This window comes from Nelumbo lutea, chromosome 4 (assembly GCF_056320005.1).
Source record: "Nelumbo lutea isolate HS-2025 chromosome 4, American lotus-T2T, whole genome shotgun sequence".
Classification (NCBI taxonomy): Eukaryota; Viridiplantae; Streptophyta; class Magnoliopsida; order Proteales; family Nelumbonaceae; genus Nelumbo; species Nelumbo lutea.
Window position 1 is genome coordinate 15,329,053 of NC_142687.1, and position 16,743 is coordinate 15,345,795.

The 16,743-nt window shown below is 39.0% G+C and overlaps 1 protein-coding gene across 5 annotated transcripts in view; it reads right to left on the reverse strand.

Annotated features, from left to right (window-relative positions):
• Positions 1–2,948: 2,948 nt before the first annotated feature.
• LOC148854124 (putative AMP deaminase) overlaps positions 2,949–16,743 on the reverse strand; it is a 46,833-nt gene continuing 33,038 nt past the window's right edge. For 3 of the 5 annotated variants that reach the window (XM_088983857.1, XM_088983856.1, XM_088983855.1), the window contains exons 13-19: positions 15,934–16,086; positions 6,370–6,423; positions 6,090–6,200; positions 5,467–5,640; positions 5,296–5,376; positions 3,344–3,442; positions 2,949–3,217 (exon numbers count right to left, since the gene is read on the reverse strand). In XM_088983857.1, coding sequence (XP_088839983.1) covers positions 3,149–3,217; positions 3,344–3,442; positions 5,296–5,376; positions 5,467–5,640; positions 6,090–6,200; positions 6,370–6,423; positions 15,934–16,086 — 741 coding nt within the window. In that variant the 3' untranslated portion in view covers positions 2,949–3,148. Of the gene's footprint in view, positions 3,218–3,343; positions 3,459–5,295; positions 5,377–5,466; positions 5,641–6,089; positions 6,201–6,369; positions 6,424–15,933; positions 16,087–16,743 lie in introns of all 5 variants that reach the window. The other 2 variants (XR_016112794.1, XR_016112793.1) reach the window with 1 other exon arrangement.

Genomic DNA, 16,743 nt, shown 5'->3' on the forward strand with positions numbered 1-16,743 from the left:
GATGGTAAAAGACAAAGCAAAACATTTGGTTTAATCATTTCAGCTATTATCAAACAGTCCCTTATATTTATCATTTATAGATATTATGCCATTATTGGTCAACAATTGCATTACCTAATCCACCTAATGTTGGTCCCAACTATGTCGAGTCTGTGGGAGGGCTATATGTGTGTAATTACTAATTATCAATTACCAATTTAATATAAAATGATTAGTAACTTATTAATCATTGGATACATATAATAATTTGTTAAAAAATATGAAGATATTGGCTGAAATATTAAGATTGAATTCATTTATTATTGGGTTCCAAACTTCCATCTCGAGACTTAATGTATTATTTACTAATTATTTTGTAACGACCAATAAATTTATAATAATTTAGCATCATATTAGGGAGTATATGACTTTGAGTAATTTGATATTTTGATCAAAGTATTTCTGAAGTTATTATGCAATATCCATATATCTTTTATGTTAATTGCAATGCAGTAATTTACATAAATTATTAAAGTATGTATTTCTAATAAGATCATAAATTATTTTGTCATTTGAGAAATTTAGCGAGTTTCTAGTGTATGTATCTGATAGTGCACGATCTGATCACTTCTAACTGGCACTTACGTGACTCCTGGAAAGTACCTGAGATGGAGAAGAAGAAGAATCCCCAGGGGCTTGTTCGGCGGGAACACTCCAATGCTTAAGTTAGTATTCTGTAGGAGAAGATGAAAACAAAGAGTGCAGATAGCGCGAGAGTAAAAGATGATACCTCCTTCCCTTGATATTAGCTCCTTATAACAAAAATCTGTTGTATCAGGTCCACCGACCTCTGATAAGGCATGTATAACTGCCACTGTTAGTATGCTACAGTCGTTACTGGCTGGGCTGAGGTGGCACGCGTGGGGCCGTCACCGCAGGGTACGTGCCTGTCAGGTGTAAGGCACCCTCTAAAGGTGGCAGGCACGACGCTGTCTGACTAGGGATATGGTTGTTGCCCCCAGATTTGTCAGGTACAGTGGTCGGGCAGGAGATCTTCCTGCAATATGCCGAGCTACCCTTCTACGAGTTACTATATGCCGGGCTATCTCGTAAGCGGCGAGCTACCTATGACAAGCTAAGCCGAGCTGTCTGGCCCAAGGTGTCTTTAACTCGGGGTATCTATAGGCGGATCAGTGCATTCCTGTCTGGGAGAAGCTTCCTGAGGAGTGCCCATACGGCCCGTTCCCGAGCTACTTTTAACAGAATTGGTCATTGGGGTGACTTGTCTACTTGGGAGCTTGGGCGAGCTAGTTCCCTTAGCTCGTGAGCTAAAGTTACCTCGGAGTATCCCTTCAAAGGTAGTTTGGGGAACCCGGAGCTCGCGTTATGGCAAGCTTCTCCTTTTGTGGGCTACGATGTAACAAGTTGCTTTATGGGCCCATCACCCGGTTGCACTAGACTACAATGCTGAGCTGTTGTTCGTGCTAAATCAGTGTCCGCGTGTCACCGTTCCATAGATCGAGTCAAATCATCTTCCATCAGTATCCATGCATATCCCAATTATTTTACCACATCCATGAGTTTCCAATGCATATCCCGATATGTATCCTAAAATTGCCTTTTTGATATCCTTTGATGCATGATGTCAATCATTAAATTAAAACAATACTAATGGTACAATTGCTTTAATAACAAGCTGATTTTGAGCTAACCATCTTCCTATAAATACAAATATGTATAGTACAAAGACATACAAAATACAAAGTTTTGCACTCTACATATTTGTATTTATACTCCTTCCAATGTGTTGAGATCAACTGATTTGATTTGACAGTTTGATTTAGTGCAGAAATGGCAAATGGCTACCATTCATACTTTGTGAGAGTTTGGATCATCTGCCAACAAACACATACCAACCCTCTACCAACAAAATCTCACGTCGCACATCTCATACATGGCAGATCCCACTTTTATGACAGGTCCCAGTCTCATAGTGAGATGTGTTGTGTTAGATCAAGTTAGTAGAGAGTTGAAACATGTTTTGTTGGCAGATCTCAACTCACTCTCGGGATGTTTGATTGTCCTCTCCAACCCTAAGAAACAATGATCCAATGTAATCTTCAAGGATCAAAACTTAGTAAGAGCCAAACCGAGCATTAATACTAGAATATATCAATATTATAAGATTTCTATTTCTTTGAAATCACTTCAAGGGGTTAGACAATTGGGGATTTTATCCCAGGTCTCCGCTACAACCAGCCAGAGACTCCGGTTGGTTAGTTGACATGACTACAAGCCACCGAGAAATAGCAGCATTTGGTTAACATGATTTGTAATTTTGGCATCCATCCAACTTGATCACCCGGTGGACAAATATATATAACAACAAAAAGCACTGGAACCGGAAGACTTATCTGCTCCATATAAAATATATTTTGCAAAACAAATTTCAACGATTGAAATCAACTGTCGACAGTCTTGGTTTCCATCAATGAAAGCGCATCCCCGATCATTACCTTTATCCAATAAAGGGGCTGATCTTGTCACTATGATCACCCACTCATATGAATTCTCAGACTGTCCCAACATTCCCAGGTTTTGACCCCCGCTAAGGATCTCACTGATTGGTATATCAAAGACAGTCCAATCCGACACCTAGTGCAGTACCATAATCGAGTATAGGGGTCGGATGTAACTTTTCAGTTTTGCCCATCAATCTCCAAGGCCCAGGGCAATACTGGAAATCTGATCCAGTTCAAAGATTCAATTAATCTCACACTGTATGTACCTAGGATCTCACCCCGGTAGCTGAGACAAGCCACCCCAACCAACTTGGTGGCACCACAGTGTCAGACTTGTCAGGATAAGTCTCCCCAGACCGACCCACTGGCTGTGAACATTCTAAACTAACACGAGTCTAATTAAGTGTCCAGTTTAAGAGTATTACACAGAAACATACAAAGGGAACATGAATCAAATATGCACTTTTATTCATTTACAATAAATTCATAAAGCACATCAATTTGATTGAATCTAAGGGCATACAAAACTGTTTAACACCCATCCCATAGAGAAAAGCAGTATAGATCCATTCTAAATTCTGCACAAGGATCTGTTTGCATAACATTACCAAAAGGAACACTATGAGCCCTGAATCTTTCAACAAGAATCAGTAAGTTATTTCTTCAGGAATACTGGCTTTTCCCAAGTAAACATATTGCATCTCCTCTTCCCATGTCTGCAAAACATTTTTTTTTTATCAATACCCATGTCTTCAAAGCATCCAGAACGTAAAATGGGAATGGTGGGGCGTTCACTACATTTATTCTCCAAAATGGTTTAGTTAAAGATAAAAAAATGTCACCTCATGTCTAAAGGCAATCCTCATACGTGGTACATTTGTCTTATGAATATCATTTCCTTCAGGACCTCTCTTGAAATATTTGTTGCCAAGCCAATGCATCTGTAACAGTAAAAAACTAACCAGATGAAACAAAATATTAAAGTTATCTCGAGGAAATTCATAACATTAAATAAGTCTGACTCTAGATGAACGAACCCTGCCTAACCACATACTTGAGGTGACCCACCCTAGCTCTGAGGTCTGAGGTAGTAAATTTAAGCTACGTTACAAGTCATGTTAGCTTGGGTTTGGATTGGATTTATACACATACATATACAACCCTACCCAACCTCAATTACAAGACAAATAAGAATTCATTGATGGATGGGCACCCTTCTTTGAACTTCCTTTCATTTCCTCATTGACATATTTTGATCTTCTTTTAATCAAAATAAAATAAATAAAGAGATGGATAAATAAACGAATGCATACTTAGACGTAATCTCCATATCCCATTGAACCCAAGTACATCATGAGGACCTTATGCCTAGGTTCTCTGAACAAGCTACCTATACATGATTAACTCACTCTCCACTTTTCTTAAGCATGATATACGCATAAATAAACAACATCCAACATAAGGGGTAGATAAGTTGGATCTACTCTAGAAAAGTGGGGTGCGTGGCACATTTTATGAATCTTGTGAATTTCTAACCCATTTCCCCATTCTTTTATTTTAACTAATAAAACAGCAAAGTTTCAGTTGCTGATAAAAAAGATGGATATCATTCATTTCACCTCTTTTGAGTATCCTGAAAGTATTGATCTTCATGTGTAGCACTTTCCAACACAAGGCCCTAATTTTTGTGGGAAGGGCCCCAACTAGGGGTGCAACTTAGGCAGGCCCAACTTGAACCAGCCCAAGCTTTTGCACAGGTTGGGCCTGAGTTTTAGGGGTGCAGGCTGGGCCTAGGCCAGAAAACTCAGGCTTAACCTAAACTTGGGTAGGGCTTGGGTTGAGGTCTCGGGTAGCCCAATCCAACCTGAGACCATCCAAACAAAAACATATATATGTGAATTATATTATAAAAAAATATATTTTTGTCCAACTATATATACATGTATATATGTATAAAATATGTATATCTACATTTCTAAATAAAATTTGTACATATTTTCAATCAATTCTACACTTAAACTGGACCATAAAACCCAATAAAAGATGGCTATATAAAAATATACACAAATTCTTTCAAACCCAACTAACCCTCCCAAGCCTGACTAACCTGGCTTTGTCCCGCCTGAGCCCAAGCCCAACCTCAGTTGTGTTGGGTTAAGCTCTGTTTAGGCCTGGATTGAAAAAGTTGGGCTTAACCTCAGGTTAGGCCAGGCCCGAACCCGATGTTTACACTTCTAGGATCCTACCCACCCAGGTAGCACCCCTAGACAATGCATTCGCATAGATCCTTAAAGAGAACTGTGAGCAAGAAAGGTGACCTTTTTGGTTGGAGATCCACCATCAGAAATCAACTTCACAAGGGTCAAAGAACATCTTTTAGCAATTTAATAAGGAAACTAGCATCAACACTTTTTATGAAATCTTAACCATTGAGGAAAATAAGGAAACTAGCATACAGTTACTACTTAGTTCTTAAGTAGTAACTGAATGGATAAAAGATGGATCAGAACCCTTGAATATGAGAAATCTTATTAGGGACAGGAGGGACTTTACTTCTAGAGTTAACATCTCTTCAGATGCATACAACATCTGCCAACTCATTGGTAGGCAGTCTTGGCATAGAAGGGTGATGAGACATGATATGTACAAGGAACAATCCACCGCTCTAGTGGAAGTTGATTTCTTCCTTGGATGTAAAATATATTGCTTTATGAGGGGGAAAAAAAAGATAAACAGAAATTTTCTTTATAATGGCAGACAAATGCAAAGAAATTAGTGTTACTCAAGTTCACACCTTTGCTGCATGAGAAAACCCAGATTGATATACGGAATTCCTTGCTACCTCACAGAGGTCACATGAAGTTAACTTCCACACCTATATAATTAACTGCACAGTAAGAAAGACAGCCTAATCCCATAGTGTGCCAACCAAAATAAATAAATGAGGAACAGAAACTAGTAAAACCTGTGCTGCAACACTATATTCTTCCACAAGAGGTTCTTTTGTCAGTTGTATTTGAAGAGGATCATCAGTTGAGAGAGAAACATTTAGACCACGTTGGAAGAACATGGGGAATGGATTACGATGATAATCCAGGAATAGGGAGTTGTTACTCAATGGTGACATAGCCAATCCAATCTGAATCACAAGGGACAAACCATTTAGAAAGACATTAGAGAAAAGAAAAAAGAGAAAATATATGGTAAATACCAGGGTTGACTGCAATGACAGTCTACCAAGAGCAGAATGGGGAGTAAGACTCAATTGATAGTTCCCACTTATGAAGCATCCTACACCAATGTTCTCAGTCAGATGAACTTAAACTGTCTATTTAACAGTTTGTGGACCTTTTGCCATATTTGTTAAGACAATCCAAAAGAAAGTAATAGATTGGACAAATATGGCCAGATGAAAAAGCCTGTATCTAGCAGAGATATCCTAGCTGAGATACATTTATTGATGCAGCAAAGTTCCTGCATTTTGCATGTATATGCTGAACCAAAATGGGAGATCACGCTTATGTATATCTGATGGCAACTCATATTTATTCCAGAATTATATAGGCAAGACATTCATGTAGAGTCAACCTGAGTGAGGTAATACAAATATTGTAAGACAGGTGATTTCCTGAGATTAATCCCATGAGAGATGTTATGGCATAGAAGGAATGCAGCGGCCAAATGGTCAATATCACCTGCCTGCACAAAAGGAATCAATAACCATCCTGGATAAAGCTCATGATCTTCAGTGCATGAATGAACAAGGAAAGCAAGAGAAATAATTAAAAAAGAAAGGGAATGGAAGAATAAAAAGAAAAGCAAGGGAACTAAAAAACAAGACCAAAGAAAAGAATAGAACAAAAAGCACCTCCCCACAGTGAGGCCGGAATCTGATTGTAGGCATTCCTTTGGATTCACGGAACTGTTGAAAGAAAGAAAAAAAAAGTAATTACAATTTGGCTGTAAACCCCACATGGGAATAAAAAATAACCATATATTACGGGATGCATCTTATATATACAACATAAGCGCATCTTGTTAATGCATCTTATAATATAGTAGCTTGTTTTGTAGTGCCACAATGCTGCTTGATATGTAAACAATGATGCAACTTCTGGGTTTACATCATGTAATATTGAATGACAATATTAAACATATATGTATTTCAAATGTTCAAAGTAATATTAGCTTTCAAAAATTGCCCAATGATGGTGATTGACAACACCATTAGAGAAACGTTTCTAATGATGCCAATAATTCATAATATTCTATGTATTAATGTGGCAATGGTATTCACAAATATTCCAATTGGTCTGGTGTTCAGCCTCATGGACATGGGTGGTCCCATATAATTGGATAACAATTTCAAACACAATTAAACATTCTAAGCATCCACAAGTAACATATGAATATGGTTACACCATCATATGCTTTGGGTAGCTTGTTCCTTGGGCTCCTGATGTACTTTCTAAAGAAACTTTCTTGTGGTCCACTTTCACAATCGACTTTCCTGGTAAAGGCCATTTGAAGAGGGCCAGTTACTATTGAAATTAGAGCTTTTTGTTGGAAGGTATACCATGTGAAAATAAATACTTTGTGAGCATTTTCAAAAGAAAAGACCAAATTGGTGCCTCACCTAAAATGTACATTTTAATGTAGAGCAAGTTGTTAATCTACATAAAATTTACTAATCTCTTATTGTGTCTGTGTATCAAGTATTTGGAAGTTTTTCTTTTTTTTCTCCATGCTCAAGAGGAGAGGTAAAATATCATGTGTACCAGGGTTGTAGTGTTGTCTGTCTGGGGAGAAAAAAGTACAAGAATTATACAAGACATGTCAGAGAAGCTTTTGCTGCTTAGTATATCATTAGATGGTCGAATACTGTTGCAAGCTCATACATGTCCAGGAATATCGTGAGATTAGAAGTTCACAACAGACCCCTCCTGAAAAATTGACTTGATAATACTGATAAAAAAATGACTTGTTAAATTAAGCTTTGATTACAGCAGTTTAGGCAACCTTGGGAACTCGGGAATTGTTGTGTTTTAGAGACTACCTTGGCAACATTTTCATCTTTTACTTCAGGCCTAAAGGGCATGGAGAATCAACCAGGGCAGAGCTGATAGCAGCCTAACAAGGATTGAAATTGGTCAAATCCCTCAACTATAAGGATCTAGAGGCGGAAGGAGACTTGAAAGTGGTAATGAGTTGGATAAAAAATGGTCCTTGGAAGTAAGGGTGTCAATGGACCAGGTTTGGATTGGACCCTGTCTGGGTGTCAATGGACCAGGTTTGGATTGGACCCTGTCTGAATCAAAATCAACAGATTGGTTTGACCAACAAGACATATCAAATTGGACCAGCCCAGACTTGATGGTCCAAATTATTTATTGGATTGTATTGGAACTGGTCCATTTGTAATGGATTTATATGGACTGGGTCAGATTAAACCAATATCAGGTTCATTGACATAAGAAAGAGTTCAGGTCTCAATGGAACAGGTAAGGGTTGGACTCAATCTAAATTAAAACCAATTTGAACAGTTCGGATGGTCCAGACATTGAATTGGACCAGTCCAGAATGGTCCAAAGTATTCAACGGATTAGACTGGACCTCATCCATCTGTAATGGACTCATACTGGACTGGATCGGATTGGACCAATATCCTGTCCATTGACAGCCCTACTTGGAAGTATAGACAGCATATGGTAGAGGTTTTGTATTACCTTGTTTACAGAAAGAGAGACAGAGAGAGAGAGAGAAAGAGAGTCACAGGAAAGTGTTGCAGTTATGTGAATGCATCACAACACATATTAGGCTACCTTGACAATTCTTGATTGTCATAGGTAGTAGACCTTAGAGGTAGTCTCTATTTTTTTCATATGTTAGCGGGTTGTTTTTTTATCATTTGGGATAGGATAAAGGCACACACTTACTGGGTGGTTTGATTTTTCATTTGATTGTTAGCATTTCTATGTTTTATTGTACAGTTGCAAGAAAGTGTTGAGACCATGTGAACTCGTTAAAATCAAATCATCCATGCATACACTCACTGGTGATTTGGTTTTTCATTTGATTGATAACATGTTTGTGTATTATAAGAGGGTTGCATAAAAGTGCCATGGTTGTTTGAACTAATCACTGAACATGTTAGGCCAACTTGATTTTCTAAACTGTTATAGTAAGGTAGTAGACCCAAGAGGCAACTTCTATTTTTTTCATATGTTAGCAGGTTGTTAGTGTCATTTGGGGTAGCAATAGCAGGATGCACTGGATAATTTGGTATTTCATTTGATTAATAGCATGTCTGTGTCTTATTAGAGGGTTGCAAGTAAGCGTTGTGACCATGTAAACACATTGAAACCAAATTACCCAAGCAAGCACTCCTTGGGGGAGTTGGTTTATAGCATGTCATGCTTTATTGGAGGGTTGAAAGAAAGTGTTGTGACCATGTGAACTCATTGCTCCACATGTTAAGCTATCTTTGTACTTCTTGATTGTCAAAGGGAGTGCACCCTTCAAGGCATCAAGGCAGGGCTAGGTGATTTTTTTTTCTTTTTTTTTTTTTTGAATAAAACCCATCTTTCACTATTAATTGTCACCTAGTGCCTGGGTGATGGGTTTTTTTTGAACAAAAACCATGAATCCTAGGGTAATTCCTTAGGTTCCATCATCAAGCAGCAACCTTCTTTTGCTACTAATTGTCTATAATCTTCATAAAAAATGTACAAGCTTCATCTGAAACATAGAAAAACAATATATTCATGAAAAAATGGAAGAAAGAAAACAAATTTCAGAAAATAGAAGGTTTGAGCCTCTATTTTTATCCTAGGTAAAGAAGAAAAGAAAATAAAGGGTAAAATCAATAGATATTGATTGGATAAAAGTTTGAGTTCTTCCACGCTTATTAGTTCAAGTTTTAAAATCTTCAAAGGTTCAAGGCAGAGGCCCTAATAAATGAGAAAATTAATAAAAAGAAACTAGCATTTTAACTTAAACTGAATAGTTTAGTTTAATATTCTCTACTTTATTATTATAATCTCAAAAGGTTAAGAATATAAAAGTATGCAAGAGCATTGGGTAAGGGAACCCTCCATGAGTGTGCCTTATCAGCTAGGCATCACCTTGACAACTATGACGAAGCCTCCTTGGTAGATATATATATGCATTTATGTAATAGAAACATCAAACTGACTACTTGGATGTCAAATCATCCTTTCCATTTGAGGTAGACCTCTCTCCTTGCATTGTCATTAATGTTTTGTGCTCTAAAACCATAAACAGACTTGCAGTGGGCCAGTGAAATGCCAGGCGGAGCCAATTCCCAGTATGCAGTCCACTTCCTTAAACATATCTTATTTAATGTTTACAAATTATAATCTCTTGCTAACCTTTGAAATCGACAATTTGGTTTTCCTAGGCTTTTCTTAGCTTTATGTTTTTTCTATTTTTGTTCTCTTCATTCATGCTCATAGATAGGATGATCAATCATTTGGATTGTGAAATGCCACCCATAGCAGTTTGATATCCAGTCTGAGATCCACAATAGTATTCTTCAGTTTAACAGACAGACTTAGGATGCTCGTGCTCTTGAGCATTTCTTTCGATAGACAACAAATCAGAATTTAAGGAATATGTAGACACTTGTGATCCCAAAGACAAGGATAGAGACCCAGGTGATAGTCACAGAATATATTGTATCTCTAATCATTTTCAACCCTAACTAGAAAAAGGGAATGCCAACAAATCTGGGAATAAAAATAATTGATATCACTCAAAAGATCTACGAAAGAAACTGTTATGATTCGGCCTGCCTTGGAGTTCTATCTATCTGAGATCAGTTATGTAGAAAGAGGTAGAAAGGTGGAAGAAAGAGAGAAAGGAGAAAATCTGGTTCGAACTGGATGTCTCAAGTCAGTTCTCCCAGTTGGCCATACAGTACTTTTATTATTAAAAAATAAATGAAAAGACATATGTGCCCTTATTTAAGTAAGGAGCACTAGTTCTAACACAACATTACAAATCAGCAACATTAATCTAGGTATAAAGACAGAAATACCCCTACGCTAACACTCCCCCTCAAACTGGTGAGCATATATCATATACTCCCAGCTTGTTACAAATGTAGTCCACTCTTCCCCGACTCAAGCCTTTTGTAAATAAGTCTGCCCACTGGTTTCCTGTATTAACATATGTAGTGTCTAGCTCTCTATTCAGCACCTTCTCCCTCACAAAGTGACAGTCAACTTCAATGTGCTTGGTTCTTTCATGAAACACCGGATTAGAAGAAATATGAACTGCAGCCTGATTGTCACAATAGAGCTTCATTGGAGTGTTGATGCTGTACCCTACTTCCTGTAGAAGGTTCCTTAGCCACACTAATTCACAAGCGGTGTGCGCCATAGCCCTATATTCTGCTTCTGCACTACTCCTTGCCACAACCGTCTGCTTCTTGCTTTTCCATGTCACCAGGTTACCTACCAGGAAAGTCATGACTAAATACAAAATGATCAACTTTGCACTGTTTCATACCAAACTTCTTTACTACCTCACTTAACCTACCAAACCATGCTCAAGGAGACTGTTTAAGCCCATATATAGCATTCCTTAGTCTGCACACCTTACCATCCTCCCCCTGAGCAACAAACCCTGGAGGTTGCTCCATGTAGACCTCTTTGAGTAAGTCACCATGCAAAAAGGCATTCTTGATATCAAGCTGATGTAGCGGCCAATCATACATGGCTACAAGAGATATCACAACACGAACTGACCCTATCTTAGCAACCGGTGAGAAGGTCTTTATGTAGTCAATACCATAGGTTTGGGAGTACCCTTTTGCAACCAATCACGCTTTCAGGCGCTCAACACTACCATCAGGCAGATACTTAACCGTATAAACCCATTTACAACCAACAACTTGCTTCCCAGAAGGAAGAGCAGTGAGGTCCCAAGTATGATTATGATGAAGGGCAGAGAGTTCTTCTTCCACTGCTCGACACAACCCTGGAGACGCAAGGGCTTCTTGGACATCCTTAGGGACAACAACTGATGATAACAAGGTGACAAATTGGTGATGGGAGGCGGAAAGGTGAGTAAGTGAAACATAATTAGAAATCAGATGAAGGGTGCAAGTGCGTTTACCTTTCTGCAAGGCAATGGGGAGATCAAGCTCAGATGCTGAGTGTGGATCTGGTGGCGGATTTGTCGACGGAGATGTAGCCGGAGGAGTAGTAGCTGGTACGCGTGGGCGATGTGTATACACATGACGGATGGGTGGACGTTCAATAGGTGGTGGCACCAGAGGCAAGGGTTTGGTCACGACTGGAACAAGGGGAAGAGGGTCAGCAACGGGAAGTGGAAGAGGAGGAGGTGATGAGGAGGATGAAGCATCACCGTACCCCAAAAAGAACGGAGTAGACTAAAAAAAAGTGACATCAGCACACACAAAGGACCGTTGAGAACTAGGATGGTAACACCTATACCCTTTCTGGATCCGATAATAGCCAAGGAAGATGCACTTAGGAGAACGGGCATTGAATTTGTCATTCTCGGGACCCAGATTATGGACGAAGCAGACACACCCAAATACCCTAAGCGTAAGAGGAAACAAAGACAAAGTAGGAAACAAGACCGTAAATGGAGAATAACCATCAAGGATGAACGTGGGCATCCGATTAATCAAAAAGCAAGAGGTATGCACTGCATCACTCCAAAACGGTTTGGGAACTTGCATGTGATGCATTAGGGACTGTGCGGTTTCTAGGAGATGGCGATTCTTTCTCTCAGCCACCCCGTTTTGTTGTGGGGTGTAGGTACATGAGGTCTGATGTATAATGCCGTGTTGGTCCAGGTATTCTTGAAATGATGAGGATAAACATTCACAACCATTATCAGAATGGAAAACTTTGATGTGGGTACCAAATTGATTACGAATCTCAGCATAAAATTTCTGAAAAATGGTAAACAATTCACTTCTTTCTTTCATTAGATAGAGCCACGTCATCATTGAAAAATCATCTACAAAAATGACAACATATTTGTATCCATTATATGACATCACTTTATAAGGACCCCAAACATCTGAATGAATTAACAAAAAAGGACTCCACACACGGTTATCAACCCTAGATCTAAAGGGAACACGATGGTGTTTCCCAAACTGACATGACTCACAATCCAAAACAGAAAGTTGACTCAAAGACGGAACCAAAGACTTCAAAACTTTTAGCGACGGATGACCAAATCGGCAGTGCCACTGGAGAGGAGAAAGGGATGACTGCAGAGCTGTTGAAGTTCTGCCACCACCGTCAAGATAATACAGTCCACCAGCTTCATGCCCTCCACCAATCTTCATCCCCGTCTTGAGATCCTAAAAAACACATAAGGATAAAAAGTAATGGAGCGGTTAACTGATTTGGTCAACTTACTAACAGACATAAGATTAAAAGGCAACTTAGGAACATACAAAACTGAGGAGAGGGACACAGGGTCTAGGTCAACATTACCAACACCACAAATTGAGGATGTGGAACCATTAGCAAGGGTGACAAATTGTGATGTTGAGCAATGAGATAAGGAATAAAACACACCTGGAGTTCCAGTCATGTGATCGGAGGCTCCAGAGTCAATGATCCAGGGATTGGGTGTGGATGCCAGACAAGCCATACCTGAGTGAGCGAAAGTCGTCGTGTTTTGCTGTGATTGGATAAACCTCTCATATTCATTACGGGGAACACTCACCATCTCCTTTACGGGACCATCTGTAGATGTAGGAGGTATATGATCAGATGAATGATTCTCCTGTCTAAAATTGGAACTGGAGTCACCGGTTGCGGCATGATTGGCCCAGGTTGAGGGTGGACCATATAGATCATAACAACAGTTAATGGTATGTCCATCCATACCACAATGAGTGCACTTCCTCGGGCCTGAGCCACGTCCTCTACCACGGGCTCCCCCTGAATCTCTGCCCCCAGTATGACCACCACCATGATTATAAGTAGGCCCACCATTGCCACTTCGGCCGTACACAGAACCATTACTACCACCACGGCCAGACTGAGCTCCCCGAGCTCCACCTCTAGCACCACGGCCTCTCGATATAGCAAAGGTAGACCTATATGAGATATTAGAGTTCTCAGTAGATCCAATAGAAATCCTCCAGAGTCGAGCAAATACCTCTTCTAAGGAGGGGAGAGCTGATCCTCCTAATATCTGAGCCCGTACTGGTTCATATTCAGACTTCAGTCCCACAAAAAATCTAGTCACATCAAGTTGTTCTCTCTGTTGTTGTTGGATCTTGGTATCAAAAGTGAGAGGGTGATAGACATTCAATTCATTACGTATGTTTCTCATGCTGGCATAGTACTCCTCAAGACTCTGATTGCCCTGTTGCAGATTAAAGTACTCTTGATACACTGGTTGTATTATCCTGACCCGAATACAATTTCTTTGCATGGTCCCACACATCTTTGGCAGTGTCAAGAAACATGAAGTTTACACTAATCCTGGGTTCCATACTATTCCACAACCATGTGATGATCTGAGCATCATCTTGCTCCTATTCTTCATACTCGTGAGAGTCAGTGGAGGGTTTCTCCTCTCTTATGTGTTTTAACTTCTTCTTTGCCTTCAGAAAGACTTCAATGGATTTAGCCCAAGGCACATAATTCTCTCCATTTAGTTTAATGGAGGTCATCTGAATATTCAAGTAGTTTGTAGGCACCATCACATTAGGTTTACAATCATTATTATCTCCCATTCTATTATCATCGATTCTGTACACTTGCTGAATTCTATTACCATTGAATTCTGCACACTGCACACAACTAGATCACACTCGTCACACTGATTTCAGCATTTGTTGTTGCTGAAAAGTGTGCTCTTTACACCACAAACCCTACCCCTACGGCTACCTGAAATCTCACCACTATATGATCACAACTCTTCCTTTGAAATGCATAAAAGAAACCAGCATAAACCCTAGCACAATACTATCTGAAACCCTAGCATATGGTCTGAAACACACTTCCAATTTGATCCAGAACAGATATCATGCACATAAATCTCTTACCTTATCACTGAAGGAACAACCACACGAGCAGGAAATCAGTCCACACAAGACAACCATTGCACCACACAGATCGGCCCTCTATTCTTCATCGATTGGGGGAGGGCAATCTTAGAAACCACACAAGACCTGACTGAAGGCATAGAAACCTCCAAGGGAAGACGGCGATTACTCCTTTTCAGCCCTTTCCCTTATCTCCAATCGAATGCAGAAAAATCAAGAGAAACGCTAGATAGGGTGCACAGAGAATAGAAATCTAGGCAGATTCAAGTAGCTCTGATACCATGTTATGATCCGGCCTGCCTTGGAGTTCTATCTGTCTGAGATCGGTTATGTAGAAAGAGGTAGAAAGGTAGATGAAAGAGAGAGAGAGAGAGAGGAGAAAATCTGGTTCGAACTGGAAGTCTCAAGTCAGTTCTCCCAATCGACCAGACAATACTTTTATTATTAAAAAATAAATGAAAAGGCATATGTGCCCTTATTCAAGTAAGGAGCACTAGTTCTAACACAACATTACAAATCAGCAACATTAATCTAGGTATAAAGACAGAAATACCCCTACGCTAACAGAACCAAACCATAGAGTCCTTAGTAAAGGTGCCACAAAGAGAGATGTTTTTATATCTCGCACTGAAAACCCCTTTCGTTATTTCAATAATGTACAAAACTACAAATTAATATTCCGTAACTAAGAACAAAAGGCTCTCAGAGGGCAAGGAATTTCAGAGCTAACACAATTATTGGCCATTAGGTTAGGCTCCTTGGTCGTGTTGAACTTATTCTTATAGAACATTTTACCTGAACCAAATTTCATGAGAGAGGTGTCTCAAAGGTTAAGAGGGATTCTTTTATCTACTAATAGAAGGGGACTCCAAGGTGGTAGTGGGCTGGCTACAGAACCCTGAGTCTATTGTGTGGAGCTTTAAGAATGAGATTAAAAAATTTAAGTGGCTGATAAGGAGCTTGGCTGTTAATATTAAATGAGTAGGGAGATCAGCTTATGCTTTGGCTGACTGTCTAGAAAAGCAAGGGGCAAACAGGGAACAATTGAATTGGGCTCATTTGTAGTTTGTATTTGTTTTTCTGTTTTCTATTTCCTCTTGTTCTTTGGAGAGGACACAACTCACTCCTCTTCATGGGAAGTTTGTATTTCCAGCTCTTTTCTTAATGAAATCTTAAATTATTTATCAAAAAAAGAGAGATTATTTTATCTTTCTAAGAAGTTCCAGGAAATCTGGAATAGGATCAATCAAACTTGAGAACTTTCTATGAATTTACAGATGGTGTGTGTCCATATCAGAAAATTAAGGTCAAGTATGTGATGTTAATGTTTCTCACGTTGATAAACCAGATAACACAAACCTTGTTTAGGGTACACAAATTTGCATAGCAGTAATAGGCATAATATGAGTATGCAGGATTAAATTCATTGGTCCACTCAGCTGGCTTTGGCATGTGTTTGGTAGGACGTCTTTCAGGTTTACTTTCATCATCTACAATGTCAAAACCAACTACCTGCATTGAAAAACCAAGAAACACAATAAGAGATTGCTCTAAACAAAATAAAGGAGACAGAAACGTGCTTCATACAGGTATAAAAAAGAAAACAAAACAAATACATGTAAAATAGAAATCAAGCACCATAATCCAGATAAATGAATTATATCTACAGATTCTACAATTAGTCAATCTGTGTTCATCTTGCTTCTGCCTGTCCCTTAACAAATGAAAGTGAAAACAGTAAATTCAATGGAGTCACAAATAATATTTTGTTATGCATGGCCTTGATTGTACATAGTTCTATTATGACAAATAGACAACTCACACAAAATTTAGTAAAATGTTATAATACGATCCATATTCTTAAGTTTTGATTTCAGAGAGGTTCACAATTATCACCCTCTGTTGCTCCCCTCTCTTGCTAATTCTTCCACTTTGTTCTGTTGAACAGATTCCTATAAAAGGAGTTTTCACAGAAGTTAGGAAAATGTACACCTCAGCTGCATTTCATGAAAATTCTTTTTTTGAGTAGTAACCTAAAAATATTAAGGATGTACTAGAATAAGGCAAAAGCAAAGCACTGCTTTATAGTGCACAACTCTGACCACATAAAAGATCCCTTCTTCTGAATAAACCAATATCTGTAAAAGCTAAGGACCAAATCATTACTCT